Below are 21,129 nucleotides of genomic sequence, written 5' to 3'. Positions count from 1 at the left end.
GGGCTAAACCACCGCGTGTCGTTTGCGACAGGCGTGATCGCGGTCCACGGCTGTTTCTGGGGGTGGGGGGGGGGTGGGGGTGGTGGGGGGTGTTTAGTTTGGGGAGGGGGTTGCTGATGGGCGCCATTGGCTCTTGATGAGGCTTAACCATCGAGCAACCCAGAAACAAGGGGAGCGCCGTCTCACTGGAGTAAGGACACTTGCCCTAAGGTTTCGTCCCGCCCGGGAATCGAACCCGGTTCCTCTCGCTGGCGGGGCGAGGGGCTCTAACACCCCCCCACCCACCCCCCCACCCACCCCGAGCCGCAGGACTCAAAGGTTAAAAGCTTTCCTTGTCCTCTCCCCGCTCAGACCTACCCTGGGGGGGGTGGGGGAAGGGATTCAGCGACAAGCCGGCTTTCCGACACCTTTAGATTTCGACAGACTTGTCATCCTGAAACAACAGGTGTTTCCAAAACACAGCCTCGTTGGAATGTGGAGGTGTTGCATTGCCGGAGAAAGAATGACCCCCCCACACACACATACACACACACAGAGCGATAAAGCGAGCGAGAGAGAGGGAGGGAGGGAGGGGGAGAGAGAGAATACCTCTGAAGGGTGTAGCTCTGTATAACTCCGGGCTGATACCTTCCAACATAGTCACGGGGTCAGACAGGCAATAAGATCAGCTCCGCAAATCTGCGTTATTTATTGACCAGCACCTGCCAGAGTAACAGGTTTTATCTGTGAGTCTCTGACTGTCTCGCTCTCCTCTCCCCCCCACCCCTCCCTCCCTCCCTCGCTCGCTCGCTCGCTGACTCATTGAGTGGATTTTAACTGCGACCGAAAGAAAAGTGCAGAGCTTCGGGTAGGTTTTGCCATTTGTTTTTAAAACGTTTTTGCAGCGGGAGAGAGGGAGGGAGGGAGGGAGGGAGAGAGAGGGAGGGAGGGAGATGGAGGGGGTGGTTTGCTCGGCTGAGTGTGGGGAGGGGAGAGGGGCTGATAGAGCCAAAGTGTTTTGTGTGTGTGTGTGGGGGGGGTGGGGGGGGGGGGTATAGAGGGTGTAGAGGGTGGTGGGTGAGTTTGGTGCGAACCCTTCAAGAAACGAGAGGAAAGGGTGTTTTGCCAAGACTCACGGATGTGGGGTAAGGGGGTACAGGGGGGAAATTGGTGAGGGTTCATAGGTTATATTCCCCCACCCCCACAACCTCCTCCACCTGAAATTGGTTGATGATTAACGCCACACGCCTCTGTTTACTCAGCAGTCAGTAGGAACCCGGTCGGTAGTGAATTGGCGGATTACCCCCTTTTCCGGGGGTACACATAACCTCCAAAAAATAATAGTAATCATGTGGCCGCTCAATCCACGGCTGTTTGCGGGGACGCTGCTGTGCGCAATCGGCTGCCGCGTTCCGCCCACAAGATACGCGGTCAATCCCACTTGTCAAGACGTCTCAAAGGCGTGATAAGGCGCCATATCGGATCCAAGGAAGGAAGGAAGAATTTACCTCCCCACTCCCCCCCCCCCGCGCGCCCCCCCCTTCGCTGCTGCACGGAGAAAAAGATTTTGTCGTGGAATCAAATCAACTCTTTTTTTGCCTACGTCTCCGCGAAATTTTCGTGGCGGCGTGTGTTGGTGTGCGCAAGATATACGGGAGTGAAATTGAATGCTAATGTGCTGTGTTTTCCTGTGTCCTGGGGTGGGAAAGGGGGAGTTTGTGTGTGTGTGTGTGTGTGGGTGGGTGTGGGTGGGTGTGTGTGTATGTGTACATACATGTGTGTGACCGCCTGTGTATGTGCACATACATCAAACCAAGTCTCTCGCTTGCGAGGCGAGCGCTCTAACCACTGAGCTACGGGAAACTACAGGAAACACGCCACATACCTACGCCCCACACGCACGTACACCACATACGCACATACACACGCACTACATACAATCCGTGGTTTCCCACACAGAGTGTACTGACTTGCACCCAATGTCTTACTGGATTCCATCGCACCCTAATGGTCCACTTCCCCCTGAGTTTGCCACCCGGCTGACCCGGGATACAACTGAGATAAAATAGATCAATCGATGAACCTCGTGTACAATGTGCCTTATCACCTCGATGAATACTTATCAAGTAATAATACGTAACCCTTGCATTTGATGTCGCGCCTCAGCATTCCGTCGAGAGGTGTCAAAGCGCTTCGCAGGGCGCCCGGTCAAGCGGAGTGACTGTGTCTTCGTGGGGCCAAACCCGGCAGCCAACGGCGCACGGCGGCGTCCCGCAAACAGCCGTGGATTGAGTGATCAAAGTTGTTTGGGTGTTCAGAGGGATTATTAGCCCCGGAAAGGGATCTGCCAATCGACTAACAACCGGGTTCCTACTGACTGTTGGGTTAACAGAGGCGCGTGTGTGTGCGGAGTAAGGAAACTTGCCCGGGATTCAAACCCGGGGTCCTCTTGCTTGACGTTCTGAGGTGAGGAGGTGAACTCAAAATGCTTTGAGACGTCTCGAGAGACGTGATGAGGTGCTATATCAAATGCTCCTCATTATTCTCCTTATCTTAGTGCTTCCTTTGAAGTCTCCCTGTGAAGTCCCAGCGACGAATCGCTCAGGAAGTGGAGGAGGCTCTGTGTGATGAGCCGGTTTCTTGTTTACTAAACCTTTCCTGAATTGTTCTCAATAAACCTTGTCACCAATGACGACTGTGCCAGCGAGCACACCCAGCTCAGCAAGATCATGACTTAGATAAAGAGTAAAGCTCCCTCCTCGCTCCCCCTCTCCCTCCACACAGTCCAACCCCTCGCTCCTAGGTCAGCCACAGTACGTTACACGCAACAACAACAACAATACTGTACGTTTGTATGGAGTGCCATAGGGTGTGGGGGTAGAGAGGCTGAAGGCCCGACTCCTGATGGTAGTCCATTTACAGCTGGAGCTCCCATTAACCCTGCAAGCCAACGCCCCAATGGGTAGGGTGGTCCTAACCGGACAAGGAGCGGTTTTAGGTGGTTAGTCTCCAGCAGTTACCCCCCAACGCACACTCTGGGCTTCCCCCCCCCCTCCCCACCCCCGAAGCCTTGGTTCTTGCCAACTTTCCGGAATTCAGTAAACAGGATGATTCCCTCCAGGGAGAGAGAGAGAGCGCAAGCCTCTGTGACGGTCTCTAGCTCCCCGGTTCCTGAGCCAGGAGGGGCCGCAGTATTCCAGGGCACTAACTGCTGATGACAGTCCAGACCGGCCCGGCCCATCGGCAGGACCTGGAAGGGCCGACCAGTCACTGGGGGCTGGGAATCCTTCCCCCTCAGCTCCTGTTAACCCCCACAGCCAAATCCCTAAAGGGTAGGGCGGTATGGTAATCCCAAAACATCCTCCTGCGATGCATGGAATGCACGGATTATTGTTGTTGAGCACCTTGACAATGCTTTGTCGTGTAGTGACTGTTGCAGTGGTGAGATGATGGGTGTGCTCAGAAGGTAACGGGGACCTGGGTGAGATTAAAGGTACAAAGGGATGATTAATGCTGTGTGGAATTTGGCTCACGGCCCACTTGAGATATCATATTATCTGCATAGGAAGTTGGGAGGAGAACAATGCAGACCATATAGTTTCTGGTATTTTATTAATCCATTAGACTGTTCCCTCCTTGTCGCAGCTCTCCCTGTGGAATTTAGCACCCTGTGCTAGTAATAAACCTTGGATTATTATTATTATTACTGTTATAAATCTTATCAGAATCTGATTCACTTTAACATTCACTTCACGGTGTATTGTGTGAAGCGCTTTGAGACGTCTCGAAGACCGTGATAAGGCCTTGTATCAAATGCCAGGATTATTGCTGACACCATTGCCAAGGTCTCGAACGCCAGCCATAGACACTTGGGGTGAGGGGTGGGAGATGGGGGGGGGGTGAAGAGAGAGGGTGGGGGAGAGTTACTAGAGGACAAACAGCACTCGTCAGTTAGAACCAAATTGTTATTGAAGGGTATTTTTTTGAATGATTTCTCTCTCTCTCTCTCTCTCTCCCCCCCACCCATTTTAACGTACTTTTCCATTGATTTTGCAGAAAGTTGTTACCGAGAATGAGTTACAGGTCTGAAGATTCACGGGAGCGCTCCCACTCGGGGTACGTTTCTTATCTGCTCGCGTGTGTATGTGCATGTAATTATTATAATAATGATAATAATCTTTACAATTGACACAGCGCCTTATCACGTCTTCGAGACGTCTCAAAGCGCTTCACGGAATACACTGCAAAGCGTAGGGACTGTATATTTTGGGGGCGAAACAAGTATTAGGTGTTACGCAGGCGTGATGCGGTGTGTGTGTAAAATGTGTAAATTGAGAAGATTGCGATGCTGAGGTGTGGGGAGGGTGTGGGGGAGGGAGTGGGCGGGGTGGGTGGGTGGGTGGGGGGGTTTGGGGAGTGTATACGCCTGCGTACAACACCTGTGCTTGTCAGGTCAGTGAACGTCAGCTTGTACGACAGTCTGTCCTTCAACGCTTTAGCTGTCGGAACATTGCAGCAAGGCCTTTAGCGGAGGGAGTGTGATACAGGGCTGTGGAGCCGCGTAGTTTCGTGGTCAGAGCGCTGGCCCCGCAAGCGAGAGGACCTTGGTTCGATTCCTGGGCAGGGCGAAACCAAAGGCAAGCTTCCTCACCCTGTTTACCAAGCAGTAAACAGGAGCTCGGTTGTTAGCCGATTGGCGCATCGCTTTTACAGGGGGTAATAACCTCTTCAAAGGAACAATAAACCGGTTACCAAATCCACCGCTGGGCGCAATCGGCTGCCGCGTTTCGCCCACAAAGCGCGCAGTCAACTCACTTTACGGGGCTGTGTGTTCGGTGAAGCGCTTTGAGATGCTTCGGGGACGTGATAAGGCGCTACATCAATTGCAGGGATTGTTCTCATTATTACCCTCCGATGAGTAACCGGAAGGTAAGCGCCATATTGGCTCTCGTGCAGGAATTAAACTGCTTTCGTAAATGGAGAGTTCATGACCGATTTCCTCAGTCCCCTTGACATTCAAATGAAACTGACTGAAATTGGTAGAGTAACAGGGTGCGTCACATGAAACGCAGCCAACACCCTCAGGAAGCGTGTGGGCGGGGGCAAGACTGTAAATAAATCTCAACTGTTCCCCTTTGCCATGACGCTGTGGGAGAAACGAGGCAGGTAATGCGCGCACAGCGGCGTCCCACAAACAAACACCTTCGCTGAAGGATTCTTACGGATTATTTGGGGGGGGGGGGGGGGAACTACGGTGTCTAGTTTGGGACGTGACATGTCAAGAGACTGCCAGGATGGCGGAAGGCAAACCAGATGGACCTCGGTCTGCTCCCACCGAGCAAATCGTATGAAGAGCAGCGCCTCTGACAACGTAGGACTCTCCCAGCACTGCACTGGAGAGTCAGCCTAGACTATATGGATTCGAAGTAATAAAGCAAGAGTAGATAACAGAGATGGGCTCATCTACCTCTCTCTCTCTCTCTCTCTCTCTCTCCCTCTTCACCGGAGTCCGTTGACCCGCGTTGGCTAGAAGGTTGCAAGGAGATGGGCTTTATTGAGCTCTGTTCGGGTGGATGGTCATTATACCCCCCCATCCCCACCCCACCCCACCACCGCCCAACCACCCGATAAAATTGGTCGCTCACTCCACGGCCGAGTGCGGGACCTCACTATTGCACAAATTGGCTGCAGCCTTTCAGCCACAAACTACACACTATAGCGGAGCCCCTGTAGCTCAGCAGTTAGGGCACTCGCCTCGCAAGCGAGAGGACCCGGGTTCGATTCCCGGGCAGGGAGAAATGTTTGGCAAGTTTCCTTACTCCACACACGCACGCGCACACACACACACACGCACTCGCGCCTCTGTTCACTTAGCAGCAAGTAGGTTGCTAGTCGATTGGCAGATCGCTCGAAATCCCTTCGACGTTTTCAAAAAATAACCATTATAAATTGGTGACTCAATCCACGACTGTTTTGCGGGGGACGTCGGCTGCCGCGTTTCGCCCACAAAATACACAGTCACTCCACTTGACAGTAGATTCCGCGAAGCGCTTTGAGACGTCTCGGAGACGTGAGGAGGCGCTGTGTCAAATGCGAGGATTGTTATGGTGGTGACGTCCTCCTGACGGGAAAGGCGCTATATACCAAATGGAAGGAATTTTATGAACTCGGCTGATCAAAGGCCTTACCTACTGACTGACTCATTGATTGACTGACTCACTCCCTCACTCACTCCCTCCCTCACTCACAGCTTTTCTGTGTAAGTAAGCCTCGGCTTTCGCAGGTAGAAGACAATGATATGCAAAGCGGTGACTGAGGGCTGGGATCGAGCCAGGTTTCAGTGCCTGGAGACAGCTAATGTACACAAACCAGTTGGAATACTTTTGCTAGACAGGTTGCTAGTGTTCCTCAGATCAATCACAGGGCTGACAATCCACTGTTTAGAAACCTGGTCACATTTCACACACACACACACACACACATTCCATCAACGGGAGTCCTGTAGCTCGGCGGTTAGGGGACCCGGCTTCGATTCCCGGGTAGGGAGAAATGTTGGGCAAGTTTCCTAACTCCACACATGCCTCTGTTTACGCAGTCAATTGGTGGATTGCCTTCTGGGGTTAATAATCCCTTAAAAAAAANTCAATACTATTTTTGAGGGACACTGCTGTGCACAATTGGGTCCCACGTTTCTGCCACAAAATATACAGTCAATTCACTTTACAGTTGAAACGCTTTGAGACGTCTCAATGACGTGATAAGGCACTATATCAAGCGCAAGAATTATTACTATTATTAATTATTTCCTTTTCTTCTTTGCAGGGACTATCATTCGAAGCCCAGTGGCCGGTCTATATATGGTAAGTGGGACAGGCCGAGAGCAACAGAGATGTATTTTTTTCTCAATAATAATAAGCCTATAACCCTTGCATTTGATACAGGCGCCTTATCACGTCTGCGACACGTCTCAAAGCGCTTCGCGGAATACACTGTAAAGTGCAGTGACTGTGTACTTTGTGGGCGAAACTCGGCAGCCAATGGCGCGCAGTGACGTCCCCACAAACAGTCGCGGATTGAAGTGACCATTTATTACTATTATTTTTTTGGAAGGAATTGTTACCTCCGGTAAAGCGATCCACCAATCGACTAACAACCGGGTCCCTACTACTGCTGGATAAACAGGAACCGAACCCAGGTCTCTCGCTTGCGAGGCCAGTGCTCTAATCACTGAGCCACAGGGACGCCAATGGAAATGGCACTCGTAGGGTTAACCCCTGTTGCTAGTACCTCCCATGGAGAGGATTTTTTTTAAACGCGTATAAAACCCCCGTACCTGTCAACTGCGTAGCGACTTCCCACTCACCTTGCGAGAGGCGTGCGGGAGAAAGAGAGAGAGAGAGAGAGAGAGAGAGAGAGTTTGGCGACGCGTCGCACGCAGGACAAACAGGTGGTCGACTGTGGGGGCCAAACAGCCTCACGACAAGAAAAAAAGGTAGTGGATTTAACAGGACTTCTCTTTTGCTCGGTGGAGCCCTGAAGCCGAGTGGTCAGAGCCCTCTTCCTCGCAAGCGAGAGGAACTGGGTTCGAAACCTCAGGCAAATTACTCCACACATACACCTACACACACACACACACACACGCGCGCCTCTGTTTACCGAGCAGTAAGTAGGAAGCTGGGTGTTAATCGACTGGCGGGTCGCTTTTCCGGGGGTTAAAAAAAANTGGTCCTACAGAAAAACGTGGTCACTCAATCCACGGCTGTTTGTGGGGACGCTGCTGTGCGCGATTGGCTGCCGCGTTTCGCCCAGAAATATACGGTCAATTCTCTTCGCAGTATATTCTGTGAAGGGGCTTTGAGACGTCTCAGCGACGTGATAAGGCGCTGTATCAAACGCAAGGTTCGTTAATAATCTGTCCCAGGGGATGGGGAGAGAGAGAGAGAGAGAGAGAGAGAGCTTCACAGCAAACGGATCCCGGGGCCGAGCCGAAGTGGGGGGGTGGGGGGGAAGGGGGGAGGGTGACCAAAGGCACGGTCGAAGAGAAAGGTCTTCAGCAGAGACCTGAAAATAGGAAGCGAGGGGGTGAGACGAAGGGAGTGAGGAAGGGAGTTCCAAAGCTTCGGGGCGTAGTGGCTGAAGGTCCGCCCAGGGTGGAGCGGAGGACTCGGGGGACGAGGAGGAGGCCAGACCCGGAGGAACGAAGGCAACGGGTACTGTTTTGAGGAGAGAGGAGATCAGAGAGGTCGGGGGGTGCAAAGGAGTGGAGGGACTTGAATACGAGGGTGAGGATCTTGGAAGTGGATCCTCTCTGGGATAGGGAGCCGGTGCAGTCTGGCCAGGACTGGGGGGGGATCGGGGGAGAGGGGTTCGGTGCGGGTGAGAATGCGGGCGGCAGAGTTTTGAATGAGTTGGATTTTATGGATGGTAGTGGAGGGGAGACTGGTGAGGAGGGCGTTGGAGTAGTCCAGCCGAGAGGTGGCAAAGGCACGGACCAGGGCTTCAGCGGCTTTTGGAGTGAGGTATTGGCGGAGACGGGCGATGCGTCGGGGGTGGAGGAAAGCGGTGCTGGTGAGGGACCGGATGTGGGGGAGGAAGGATAATTGGGGGTCGAACCTGACGGCGAGGTTGCCGTACGAATTCGGAGAGTTTTAAGGGGAGGTCGGGTAGGTGGAGGAGGTAAGAGCCACGTGAGGAGAGAGAGAGAGAGAAAGAGAGCAGGAGATGGGGAGAGAGAGAGAGAGAGAGAAAGAGAACAGGGGATGGGGTTTAGAGTAGAGAGCTCCAGTGTTGGAGAGCGACTGAATTGTCTGGTGTGAAGATGGAGCACAATAGAGGCAAGTGAGAGAGGGCCTTTTTATGGTGAACTTCTCTCTCGCTGCCAGAAAGAAATGTGAGCACATTGTGAACGCAGACAGTACACAGGTGAGAGGTTAGGGTTACACCACACAAAGCGCTCACTCAGATCGACGTATTCTTTATGAAACGACTCTCGATTATTGCAAGTGTGAAGGAATTAGCTTCCTTTTGTCCTCGGTTCACTTGTGGTGTGAGTTTCAGGGGAAAGAATAATGTCTCTTGGATTCCGAGTCAATCCACACAATACCGTCTGGGCACTCGCTCAAATACATTGACGGAGGCATTCTTCCGACGAGGGAGTGCGTTGGTGCATCCACAAAGGGAGAGAGAGAGCGCGGGGGGATGGGGGTTAGAGTAGAGAGCTGCAGTGGGGGAGCGAGCCCCAGCACAGACACGATGGGGGGAGAAAGAGAGAGCAGGGAATGGGGGTTAGAGTAGAGAGCTGCAGTGGGGGAGCGAGCCCCAGCACAGACACGATGGGGAGAGAGAGAGAGAGAGAGAGAGAGAGCAGAGGAATGGGGGTTAGAGTAGAGAGCTGCAGTGGGGGAGCGAGCCCCAGCACAGACACGATGGGGGGAAAGAGAGAGCGAGCGAGCGAGGGAATGGGGGTTAGAGTAGAGAGCTCCAGTGGGGGAGTGAGCCCCAGCACAGACACGATGGGAAGAGAGAGAGAGAGAGAGAGCAGGAGAATGGGGGTTAGAGTAGAGAGCTGTAGTGGGGGAGCGAGCCCCAGCATAGAGAAGAGGAGCGTGCTTGCTCCCATACTACAGCTCTCTACTCTAATCCCATTCCCCTCCTCTCTATACCAATGCCTCAACCCACCCCTCACTGGAGCTCTCTACTGCAATCCTTTCTAAGGAGAGACCATTGCTGTATTTATCTATAAAGTAGGAATGTGAAGCAATAAGACAACCTGTTTTATGGCAGTAGTAGCTGCCAACTGAGCGAGATCGGGCGGAGAGATAGTCAGCCAAAGCCCTGCCTTTTCCAGCCAGTCCGGTCTAGCAGGTAACAGGCCACTTAGGCTGCAAGATTAAATAGAATTACACAGGGTTCGCAGCACTAAAATGGGGCATTTGCACCAACTATCCTCTGTACCGACCACCCCCACCCCCCCCACCACTCCAACCCACCAATTTACTGACCTGTGGAGACCTGGAACAGGGGGTTAGATCGCTTGACTCCCAAGCGAGAGGACCCGGGTTCGGTTGCCCAGGCAGGATGAAACGTTAGGCAAGTGGATTGAGTGACTAAATTATTATTATTATTTTGAAGGGATTACTACCCTCGGAAAACCAGCAATCGACTAACAACCGGGTTCCTACTTACTGCTGAGTAGACAGAGGTGTGTGTGTGAGTGCGCGCGTGTGTGTGTGTGTGTGTGTGTGCGTGTGTGCGTGTGGAGTAAGAAAACTTGCCCAACATTTCGCTCTGCCCCGGGAATCGAACCCGGGTCCTCTCGCTCTGCGAAGGCGAGCGCTCTAACCGCTGAGCTACAGGGACTCCTACGCAGTCACTACACACGCGATGGGAATTGCTGCAAAGCGCTTTTGAGACTTTTTCGACATGTAAAGGGCTAAGAAAACAAAAGAAAACCTTTCTGGTGCAATAAAAAAAACCCTGGAGTCTTCTTAAACAAAGGTGGGCCGAAGGCGGACTTGCTGAAACCTGTTGCCTTGCCTTACGAGGTGCGGATGCATCTTATTTTAATAATTATAATAAGCTTTGTATTTTGAGAAAGCACCTTATCCAGGATTCTGCTGTGAAGTGCAGTGACTGTGCGTTCTGTCAGCCAACTCGCACACGGCGACATCCCCGCAAACTGCCACGAATTTCGCCCACAAAATACACATTCAATTCACTTTACAGTGTGTCCCGTGAAGCCCTTTGGGACGTCTCGAAGACTTGAGGAGGCGCTGTATCCAGTGCAAGGATTATATTATCCAGCACTGTACTGGAGCATCAGTGTACCCTTCTGGCTCAGAGGCAAGAGGATTCGGAGGGGGCACAGGGAAAGGAACGTTAATAATAATAATAATAATAATAAAATAATAAAAGGAACTTTAAATAAATTTATTGTGCTTCTCTTTTCACAGAACAGAGGAAAAAGTACGCCCATACCAGCTTTTCAATGGAGGACGAGTCCCAGTACTACGTGAACGTAAGTAATGCATAACGCAAGTCACACAAAATATAATAATAATAATAATTTGGTCGCTCAATCCATGACTGTTTGTGGGACACTGCTGTGGTACCTTTTCACCCACAAAACATACAGTCAATTCACTCTGCAGCGTATCCTGTGAAGCGCTTTGAGACGTCTCGGAAGACGTGATAAGGCGCTGTGTCAAAGGCAAGGATTATTACTATTATTACTATTATATGTAACATGAAAACAGGTGTCGCTGGGATCACGCAGCAGGTCAGGCAGTACGTACGGAGAGAAGAAAATGAGTTAACTTTTCAGGTCAATGAGCTTTCGTCAGAGAAGGTACGACAGACCCTTTGACATATAATATGATTATTATTATTATGGTTTTGTCCAGCACCTCACCACGATTAATCTGGGTCCTGGGGAGGACACTCAGACCGTGGAAGAAGCCGTAAAGAAGCTCAAAACTCTGGACGCCAAAGGGAAGATCTGGACACAGGAAATGTTCATGAAAGTGGACAATTCCACAGTCAGCCTACTTGACGTTGACTCTAAGGTACAGTTGAACTTAACCCATGAGCGCAAGAAGCTCAGGGGTTGGAGCCCTCGCACTGCAAGCGAGAGGTCCTGGGTTCGATTCCCGGGAAGGGCGAAACCTTGGGCAAGTTTCCTTACTCCACACACACACACACACACACACACACACACCACTGTTTACCCAGCAGCGCGAATCCTCTTGTCAGTCGATTAGCGGATCGCTTTTCCGGGGGTAATAAACCCTTCAAAATAAATAAGAGTAAATTGGTCACTCAATCCACGGCTGTTTGTGGGGACGCTGCTGTGCTTTCACAGTCAATTCACTTTACGGTGTATCCCGTGAAGCGCTTTGAGACGTCTCGAAGGCGTGATGAGGCGCTGTGTCAAATGGGAGGATCATTATTATTATTATTATTATTATCTGTTTGCAGGACGTGTTGGAGAATTATCCACTAGGGGCGATCGAGCTCTGTGATTCCCTGCAGGAAAACTGGAAGTTTAACTCTGTCCTGATCCTGGTGTGTAGAGACGCTCATCAGGTCAACCCCGAAGTCAACTTTTTCCAGTGCTCAGATGTAGGGGTGAGTAACGGAAGGACGGGTGGTGCCTCCAGTTAGATCAACGCACAGCCTCATAACCAATTGGTAATTAGACGTCAGGTACAGGTCTTATAGGATGGAGGAACAGATTTGAGGGGCTGAATGGCCTCCTCCTGTTCCCGTGTTTCTATGTCGTCCACAGAGAATACGGTCAATTCACTTTGCAGCAAATTCACTGTGAAGCGCTTTGAGACGTCTCGAAGACGTGATAAGGCGCTGTATCAAAGGCCAGGATTATTATTATTATTAAAAGCTGCGCAGGGAGTGAAAGACCCTTTGGCTGATACTGCTCTCTCTCTCTCTCTCTCTCTCTCTACAGGCGGAGTTGATTAAATCCGACGTAAACAGCGCCATCACAGACTTCAGAAATGGGAACAGCAATGAGAGACCTGATGTTCTCAGGTGAGTTGAAAGAAATTGTACAATTACGCGATTCGCGTCAGGAGAAGCGCTCGAAGAGGTTTAGGGTCACATCCGAAGAGCGGATTTGTGGGGACGTCGCCGGGCGCGATCGACTGCCGGGCTTCGCCCACAAAACACACAGCCGCTCCACCTTACGGCGTAGCCTGTGAAGCGCTTCGAGACGTCTCGAAGACGCGATAAGGCGCCGTATCAAATGCGAGGATTGTTAACTATCATATTCTCTCTCTCTCTCTCTCCAGATACAACCAGCAGAAAATGAACGAGCCCAGGGAGACGGAGGATATGCTTTTAGCGCCCAGAGCCCCTCTGACCTACAATCCCAGCGGGAAACACCATGAGTTAACACCCCTGGAGCCCACAGTTGTGGTGTTGACACAGCCACCCCCTGGAACTCCAGGTACCGAACTCCTCAAGTTACCTCCTACTCCCTCCCCTCGATGACTCCGGTTTAGATTAACCCACAGAACCTTAGTGGGGGGGGGGGGAAGGTGAGGAGAGGTGGGGGGGTGGTGGGGGGGGGGTCGAGATTAATCTAATTATCTGAGATCTGTGCGCAATTGGCTGCCGTGTTTCGCCCACAAAACGCACAGTCGCTCCATTTTACGGTGTATCCTGTGAAGCGCTTCTAGACGTCTCGACCACATGATAAAGTGCCATATCAAACGCAAGGATTATTATTATTATTATTATTATTATTATCATCACACCACTCGTGGGAGTCCTGTAGCTCAGTGGTTAGACACCTCGCCTCGCAAGGGAGAGGAACCCAGGTTCGATTCCCGGGCGGGGGGGGGACAGGTCAGGGCGAAACCTGTGGCAAGTTTCCCTTACTCCTGTGGCGCGTGTTTGTATTCACGCAGAGCTGAACGGTTCGGGTAGGACTGCGATGGATCAAACAGAGCAACGCACAGCTCGGGACGTGGTGAGCGACACCGTTTATTACCTGAATATAACAGCGAGCAAGTGAGCAAAATGCACGGTCTTGACGAGTTGAGAAGGTGCCGTATCAAATGTAAGGGTTATTATTGTTGTTATTTAATCCTATAATCGCCCTCACCCCCCACCCCCCCCCCCCCACCCTTCGTCTGGCAGATGATTCTGAACCACACCTTTGATGACATCGAGGGATTCATGGCAAGACTGCAAAAAGCGGCCGAGGCTTATAAAGTTCTCGACCAGCGGAAGAGGAGTCGGATGGGAAAGAAAAAAAATGGTAGAGAGTCGGGGGGTAAGTGCACGTACGCAGGAGGGAAGAGGGAAGTTCGCACGGGAGGTCCCTGTCGCTCAGCGGTTCGAGCCCTCGCCGCGAGAGGCAAGCGAGAGGACCCGGGTTCGATTCCCAGGCGGGTCGGGTCAAGGCGAAACGTTGGACAAGTTTCCCTACTCCACACACACACACATACACACACACACACGCGCGCGCGCACCTCCGTTTACCAGCAATAAGTAGTCAGTCGATTGGCGGATTGCTTTCTGGGGGGAAATAACCCCTCCAAAAAACTAATAATAACGGGGTCACGGGGGGTGGGGGCGCAATATACGGAGAAGGCGGGGGTATACAGCAGGGGATGTGTAGGAGGGGGTTGGTACATGGCGGGGGGGGGGGGTAAGTACACAAAAGGGGGGTAAGGAGCCTGGGAACGGGCCCCTGTTATGACATGTTGCTGAGCGAGCCGGTCAGGTTGGGTGTGATTGACGTTCTCTCCGGTTACAGAGGGTCTCCTGACCATACGAGCTCGGCCCCCCACCGAGGCCGAGTTCAGAGACACTCTGCAGAAATACAAGTACTCCTTCAGCCTGCTGGTGAGTACACAGCACACACAGGGACTGCACACGCACACAGCGACTGCGCACACACACACACACACACACAGCGACTGCACACACACACAGCGACTGCACACACACACACGCACACACACACGCACACAGCGACTGCATACACACACACACAGCAACTGCATACACACACAGCGACTGCGCACACACACAGCGATTGCGCACACACACAGTGACTGCACACACACACATAGCGACTGCACACACACACACACACAGCGACTGCACACACACACATAGCGACTGCACACACACATAGCGACTGCACACACATACACATAGTGATTCACTAGCAAACACTGCTCACAGTTACACACTGTTTCACGAACAGCGACTGAATGGGCATTGAGGTGGGCCATGTGGCGAGGGTGTACGTACTTGTGTGTTTGGTTGTGTGGGAGGGCCGGGGAGGCTGTGTGGTGAAGGGTAAAGATGGGGAGGGGGGGGACTGGGGAGCTGTAGGGCGAGGGGCAAATGTGGGGATGGGGACAGTGTGGTGAAGGCGGAGGGGAGGGGGGGAGGAGGCTGTGTGGTCAGGGTGGAGAGACATTTTAAGTAGATGGATGTACTGATCTGGGCTGAGAGTTGGGGCTGAGGGTTGGGACTGAGGCTGAGGCTGGGGGTTGGGGGCTGGGGGTCGGGGCTCAGTGCTGAGGCTGGGGGTTGGGGCTGGGGGTTGGGGGCTGGGGGTCGGGGCTCAGTGTTGAGGCTGGGAGTTGGGGCTGGGGGTTGTGGCTGAGGGTTGGGACTGAGGGCTGAGGCTGGGGGTTGGGGCTGGGGGTTGGGGGCTGGGGGTCGGGGCTCAGTGCTGAGGCTGGGCGTTGGGGCTGGGGGTCGGGGCTGGGGTTGGCTGGGAGTTGGGGCTGGGGGTTGGGGCTGGGGTTTGGGTCTCTCACTACGTGCTCTTGTGCCCTTAGACCAAACTGCAGAACCACATCATGAACCCCAGCGCTGTTGAGCTCATCCACTTCCTGTTCCCACCTCTTGAAAATGTAAGCATCCAACCTTCGTTCTCAGTCTCTCTCCCTCGGATCGCACTGAGCTGAAAAGGCCAATTCACAGGGGCAACATTTGAGCTGCCCATTCCCCCCCCCCAACCCCCTCCCCCCCTCCCCTCTCTCCCCCTGGAGGGATAGAGGGTCAATGGAGGAAACTGAGTTCTGCTAATACCTCTGATACCAGGGCAGGTGAAACGTTGGGCAAGTTTCCTTATTCCTCGCACACACGCACGCAAACAGTAAGCAGTCGATTGGCGGATCGCTTTTCCCTTCCAAAAAAATGATAACAATAGTAATTTGGTCACTCAATCCACGGCTGGAGGGCTTCAAGATGTGACGTGAAAGGCTCTTTGCTCTGGTACAGATGTTGGACACCACTGGGATCGAGATTGCCCGATCAATCAGGAGCCCCTACCTTACCCACGAGGCGGTTAATCTCCTGGAGGCCACCCTGAATGAGAAGGAAATGGCACTGTGGAAATCACTCGGGGACAACTGGACCTTATCCAGGTAAGGACTCAGGGTTTCATGGCTCGGTGTTCCAGGCAGAGCAAAACTTTAGCCAAGTTTCCTTACTCTCCCCCACACGCCTCTGTTTACCCAGCGGTAAGTATTAACCCGGTTGTCAGTCAATTGGCGGATCGCGTTTCCGGGGTTAATAATCCCTTCAAATAATTAATAATAACTCGGTCACTCAACCCACGAAACTCTAGAAAAATAACTTGTACAGCATATTCTACGAAGCACTTTGCGACATCTCCACGGGGTTATATCAAATGCAGGGCACCTTAATATTATTTACCATGAAGTGTAGTGACTGCGTGCTTGCTGTAGGGAATAATAATCCAGGCAACGGCTACGGGGGCCTTGCCACGATCCCCCGAGACGTCTCAAAGCGCTTCGCAGAACATACCGTAAAGTGAATCGGCTGTGTGCTTTGTGGGCGAAACACGGCGGACGATTGGGGAATGAGTGGCTAGCGATTGGGTGGGGGGGGTTAACGAGGCGGGAGTGGGGTGGGGGGGTGGCCTTGGCCTCACTTGACTGATTTTGCTGCTTGATGGCAGGATGCAGTTGCCCCCGGAACAGTGGGGGGCGCCCTACCACATCGCCTTCAACTCGGGCTGGCAGCCCAACCAGTTTGACCAGCAGGGCAACCCCTGGGAGGACCCCGTGGAGCTGCAACTGAAACACGAGATGCTACGGCTGCAGGTGGGTCAGCAACAACAACAACAACGACGACAACAACAACAACTTGCCCCTCACGCAAGGCAGCGCCCCAGAGCGGGTCAATGGGGAATGATGACGAGGGGAATGGGGATTAATAATAATAATAATAATAATAATAATAATAATAAGCCTTGCAGTGCTGCTCGCTGCCTATAGGTGGCACTACTGAGTCCAAACCCTACTCACTCGGTAGCGCCACTTGCGGGAAAACCAATGGAAGTGCACCTCAGATTCCAACCCACGCACACGTCATCGTAATCACCGTTGCATCGGATACAGCGTCCTCATCACGTCTTCGAGACCTAAAGTGCTTCACAGGTTAAAGTCGACCGACCGTGTATTTTTGTGGGTGTGAAACGCAGCCAATTCAGTGACCAAAGTATCCATTTTTTTTGTTAGGATTATTGTAGGAACCGACGCAAAATTTGGACCGCAGGTTGTCCCAAGTTCGCCCGCAGGACAGAAATAGGAGAGGGGTTGAGATAAGTCAGGGCGTAAGCGAAGCAAAGCAAAGCTTGGGGGCAAAAGTCCTTATAACCGCTAATGCCCAAACCGTTATAAATTTCTACAAGTAATTTAAGATTTCCAGACATGTCTCCTCGTATCTTGGCTGTTCTTCTCTGCATTGAGCTGTTTAAAATGATTCTCTCTGTGTGTCTCTCTCTCTCTCTCTCTCGAACAGCAATCTGATCCTCAAGCCACCACCATCTCACACACCAATGGGTACGTACATACAACACATTGTCCGCCCACACTCCCAGGTCAGGGTTAGAGACACAGTAAAGCTCCCTCTACACTGTCCCATTAAACACTATGAATGTTCTTCACTATGAATATCCCTGCTCGGCCCACCCCACCATCGGCGGTCAGGCCTTCAGCCTCTCTGCCCCCACCTTTGGAACTCCAGCCCCTTCACCTCACCCCCTCCCTTTCCTCCTTCAGGACCCATCTCAAGACCCTCCTCTTCGACTGCGCCTTCGGTCACCCTCCTACCCCCTAAGTTCCCCGCCCTCCACCCCCTCCTGATCCCAAACCCCAGCTCGGGAGCAAATCCCTGACTGTCCAGCCCCTTGGGACGTCCTCCCGACGTGAAAGGCGCTGTGTAAATGTTGTGTTGTTGTTTTCACAGTCACCATGAGGAGAGTGTGAGGAAACCCATGCAGTGTAGCTATGACTTTGTGGCCAGGAATAACACTGAGCTGTCTGTGTTGTCCGGGGAAGTGTTGGAGGTGAAGTAACCTTATTTTTTTGGTCTGACGCCCGCGGAAACCCATCCCCGTTTGCTTAAGAGCGTCCAAACCAAGCTGAGAATTCCATGCCTCCCACCTACACTGTTTGAATGCGCGCGCTCGCTCGCTCTCTCTCTCCTTGGAGGGACCCATCCTGCTTTAGGGGGGGAGCCCAGATGTGCGTTGGGGGTAACCGCTGGAGTCTAACCAGCCCAAACCGCATCGCTTGCCCAAAGACATTGCGCGAACCACTACGCTGTGGGATGAGACCGAATAGACCGAAACTTCTCCCAAACGTCTCTTATGATCTCCTGTTCCTTGTGATGAGGTGTCAGTGCGAGGAGACAGTTAGGCTGATGTTGGGTTTGCTCCCCACCAGGTCCTGGATGACTCCAAGCAGTGGTGGAAGATGAGAAACAGGAGCGGGCAGGTTGGCTACGTTCCCTACAATATCCTGGCTCCCATCCCAGATACTGACAGCAGCACCGCCATGTACAGTTACGTGATCCCCAAGGTATATCCCCTTCCCTTTGATCCTTGTGCCCTCCGTCCCACCATTGGTGGCCGTGTTCTCAGCCACTACGCCCAGAAACTCTGCAACAATCTCCCTCTTTCCCTCCCCCATGCCTTGCCCCCTTCCTTCCTCATCCCACCCGAAGACCTTCCTTCCTCTTCGACCGTCACAGCATCTGCCTCTCTTCCTCCTCGCTCTCTCTGTCGCTCGTACCATCTCTCACTCACACCCTCTCTCTTTCTCTCTTCTGTGTCTCGTTCACATCGTCTCTCTCTCTCTCTCTCTCTCTCTCTGGTTCAGGCTATTTCCTTGTTGTGTTTTACAGGAAGAGCGGAAAAGCAGGAAGGGCACCCCTCCCCCAACTTTCCCCAAAAACGTCAACCGACTCAAGCCCCAGATTCAGCAGATCCCAGATCATCCCTCCAGCCCACCCAAAGAGAAAGGTGAGCTGGGTAACAGCACGGCAGCCTCACGGACACGTTCTATGTGCCATGTGTTACTGCCTCCAGCACTGTATGTTATGTAACGCAATGGTGTGCTGCTGGGTAACATGCTGAACGTTATATAATAATAATAATAATCCCTGCATTTGATGTAGAGACATCTCAAAGCGCTTCACAGAAGTGGAGTGACTGTGTATTTTGTGGGCAAAACGCGGCAGCCGATTGCGCCCGGCAGCGTTCCCCCCACAAACAGCCGTGGGTCGGTATAACTGTGTATTACATAAATAAGAACGTAAATGCTGAGATTCTCGGTCTTAAGGACTTAAGGGTGAGTTTCCCTCGTGGCCTCGGTTCCACCATCGGTGGCCGAGCTTTCAGCCACCACGCCCCGAGACTCCGGGACGCTCTCCCTCTATCCCTCTCCGCTTTGCCCCCTTCCTTCCCCATCTTCAGGTCGGGCCTGAAGGTCACCTCCCCTCTTCTCCGCCACTGTCAAGCGCTCTGGGATACTACCCCGCTTCAGCGAGGGACGTTGTGTAGATAGATACGGGCTGTTGGTCAGTAACCCACGTGCTGTTTCCTTCGCTAGACTTCAATTCCAAGATTAACGAGGAGCTGCTGCTGAGATTAACTAGCGGGCGGGTCGCCCCGCAGAAGAGCTTTCAAGTGCAGAAGACCCTGGACACCTCAGTGCCCTTGAACTACGACTCACCTGCTTCCGAGGTCAGGGCCTGGCTGGAGGCTAAAGGTTTCAGTTCACCGTGAGTTATTACGTTACTCATGTCTTCCCCTTTCTATCGGAATTATTTCCCAGGGTTTCTGATTCCTTCAAAACCAAATGATCGCAACAATCAATTGGTCACTGCGATCCACCGCTGTTTGTGGGGACGCTGCTGTGCGCAATCGGCTGCCGCCTTTCGCCCACAAAAATACGCAGTCACTCCACTTTACGGTGTATTCTGTGAAGCGCTTTGGGACGTCCAGAAGATGTGATAAGGCGCTGTAAGTTACGTTACGTTTCTGCAAGGGAAACACCCAAAAAAAATTATGATGAGGGCAGCCAAAAGGTTGGACTCGCACCTGCTCTAACCCATCCTCTCTCTCTCTCGCTCTCTCTCCCTCTGTGTCAGGACGGTGAACTCGTTGGGAATTCTGACCGGAGCCCAACTATTCTCCCTACAGAAGGAAGAGTTAAAGTCCGTGAGCCCAGAGGAGGGGACGAGGGTGTACAGTCAGATAATGGTGCAGAAATCACTATTGGAGGTAAGCAAACAGAGACACAGGACAAAATCTAGGTTAATTCTTATGTTCTTGTAGAGTCCTGTAGCTCAGTGGTTAGAGCCCTCAACCTCGCAGGCAAGAGGACCTGGGTTTGATCCCCGGGCGGGACAGGGCGAAACATTGGGCAAGTTTCCCTACTCCACACACGCACGCGCCTGTTTACCAGTAGTAAGTAGGAACCCGGTTGTTAATTGATCGGCAGATCGCTTTGCCGGAGGGTAATAATCCCTTCCGAAAAAATAAATAATAATGATTTGAATGGATCCGGCTTCCACGGACTTTTTGGGGAGAGAGAGTTCCAGGTTTCCACTACCCTTTGTGCGCGGGAAGAAGTGCCTCCCGATTTCACTCCTAAATGTCTCAGTTCTAATTTTAAGATGATGTCTCCCCCCTCGTTCCCGATGGTATTGTTGGCACCGTGGGACGTTTCCCCCCTAACATGAAAGGCGGTGCGTAGAATTTGTTGTGGCTGTTGCACCACAATTCACCCGAATGATATATATATTTCAGGACAATCAGAGTATCACGGAGTTGGAGGCAGTGATGGAAAAACAGAAGAAGAAAGTGGACAGTGAAATCGGGTTAACCACCCTGTGAGGATTCCCGAAACCTCGTCCCCATCTGCGTTAGAAACACAGGCAACTAACTATTCACCCTCGTGCCTGAGATGCCATATTGGGACGTGCAGATGGGTGTCAACAATCAGTACTTAGAACGCAATATTTTTTTATATTAGAGAGGAAAAAAAAAAACTTTTTGGAACCTCGCCTGCTAAGTAATCAATCTTTCACACTCTGTTTTCGGGCTTAGTGTTGATTCACTTCCTTTAGACCTCATACTGAGCGAGTTATTGTCAAAGTGCACATGGAGTACTCAAAGGGTCGACTTTTCCACTGACTGAGGTTGCTTCGCTGGGTGGGGAGAGAGTCAGGAAGTGGAGGGAACCGAAGGAAATATTAATAATAATAATAATAAGGAAGGGAAAGCGTTGAAGGTTCTTATAACTGTGCTTTCACCAGAGTAAATTATTTATGTTCTACATAGACCAA

General features: G+C 52.1%; 1 protein-coding gene across 4 annotated transcripts; it reads left to right on the top strand.

Moving 5' to 3' along the window:
* Window positions 1-626: 626 nt before the first annotated feature.
* Window positions 627-21,052, top strand: LOC103189455 (epidermal growth factor receptor kinase substrate 8-like protein 1). Of its 4 annotated transcripts, none has more exons than XM_042345030.1 (21): window positions 627-847; window positions 4,036-4,095; window positions 6,802-6,839; window positions 10,932-10,996; window positions 11,382-11,543; window positions 11,956-12,105; window positions 12,443-12,525; window positions 12,786-12,943; window positions 13,407-13,468; window positions 13,639-13,774; window positions 14,261-14,349; window positions 15,303-15,377; window positions 15,748-15,893; window positions 16,451-16,595; window positions 17,296-17,336; window positions 17,743-17,842; window positions 18,222-18,356; window positions 18,682-18,799; window positions 19,389-19,560; window positions 19,930-20,062; window positions 20,591-21,052. In XM_042345030.1, the coding sequence occupies exons 2-21, from the start codon at window positions 4,052-4,054 to the stop codon at window positions 20,675-20,677; spliced, it is 2,139 nt and encodes a 712-aa protein (XP_042200964.1). In that variant the 5' UTR covers window positions 627-847; window positions 4,036-4,051; the 3' UTR covers window positions 20,678-21,052. The 4 variants fall into 4 exon arrangements, with proteins under 4 accessions (XP_042200964.1, XP_042200967.1, XP_042200965.1 ...); XM_042345033.1 differs by having other exon boundaries at window positions 647-725; XM_042345031.1 differs by lacking the exons at window positions 627-847; window positions 4,036-4,095 and adding an exon at window positions 4,892-4,908.
* Window positions 21,053-21,129: the final 77 nt, after the last annotated feature.

This window comes from Callorhinchus milii, unplaced genomic scaffold, assembly GCF_018977255.1.
Source record: "Callorhinchus milii isolate IMCB2004 unplaced genomic scaffold, IMCB_Cmil_1.0 Scaffold31, whole genome shotgun sequence".
NCBI classification, from domain to species: Eukaryota; Metazoa; Chordata; class Chondrichthyes; order Chimaeriformes; family Callorhinchidae; genus Callorhinchus; species Callorhinchus milii.
Note: the sequence above shows the minus strand (reverse complement) of the source record. Positions and strands in the feature narration are given on the sequence as shown.

Coding starts and splice junctions, on each gene's coding strand:
- LOC103189455 (XM_042345030.1), top strand. CDS start 4,052: ATGAGTTACAGGTCTGAAGATTCACGGGAGCGCTCCCACTCGGG. Junction 13,775..14,260: donor AAATGGTAGAGAGTCGGGGG/GTAAGTGCACGT, acceptor CTCCGGTTACAG/AGGGTCTCCTGACCATACGA. Junction 16,596..17,295: donor ACGAGATGCTACGGCTGCAG/GTGGGTCAGCAA, acceptor TCTCTCGAACAG/CAATCTGATCCTCAAGCCAC.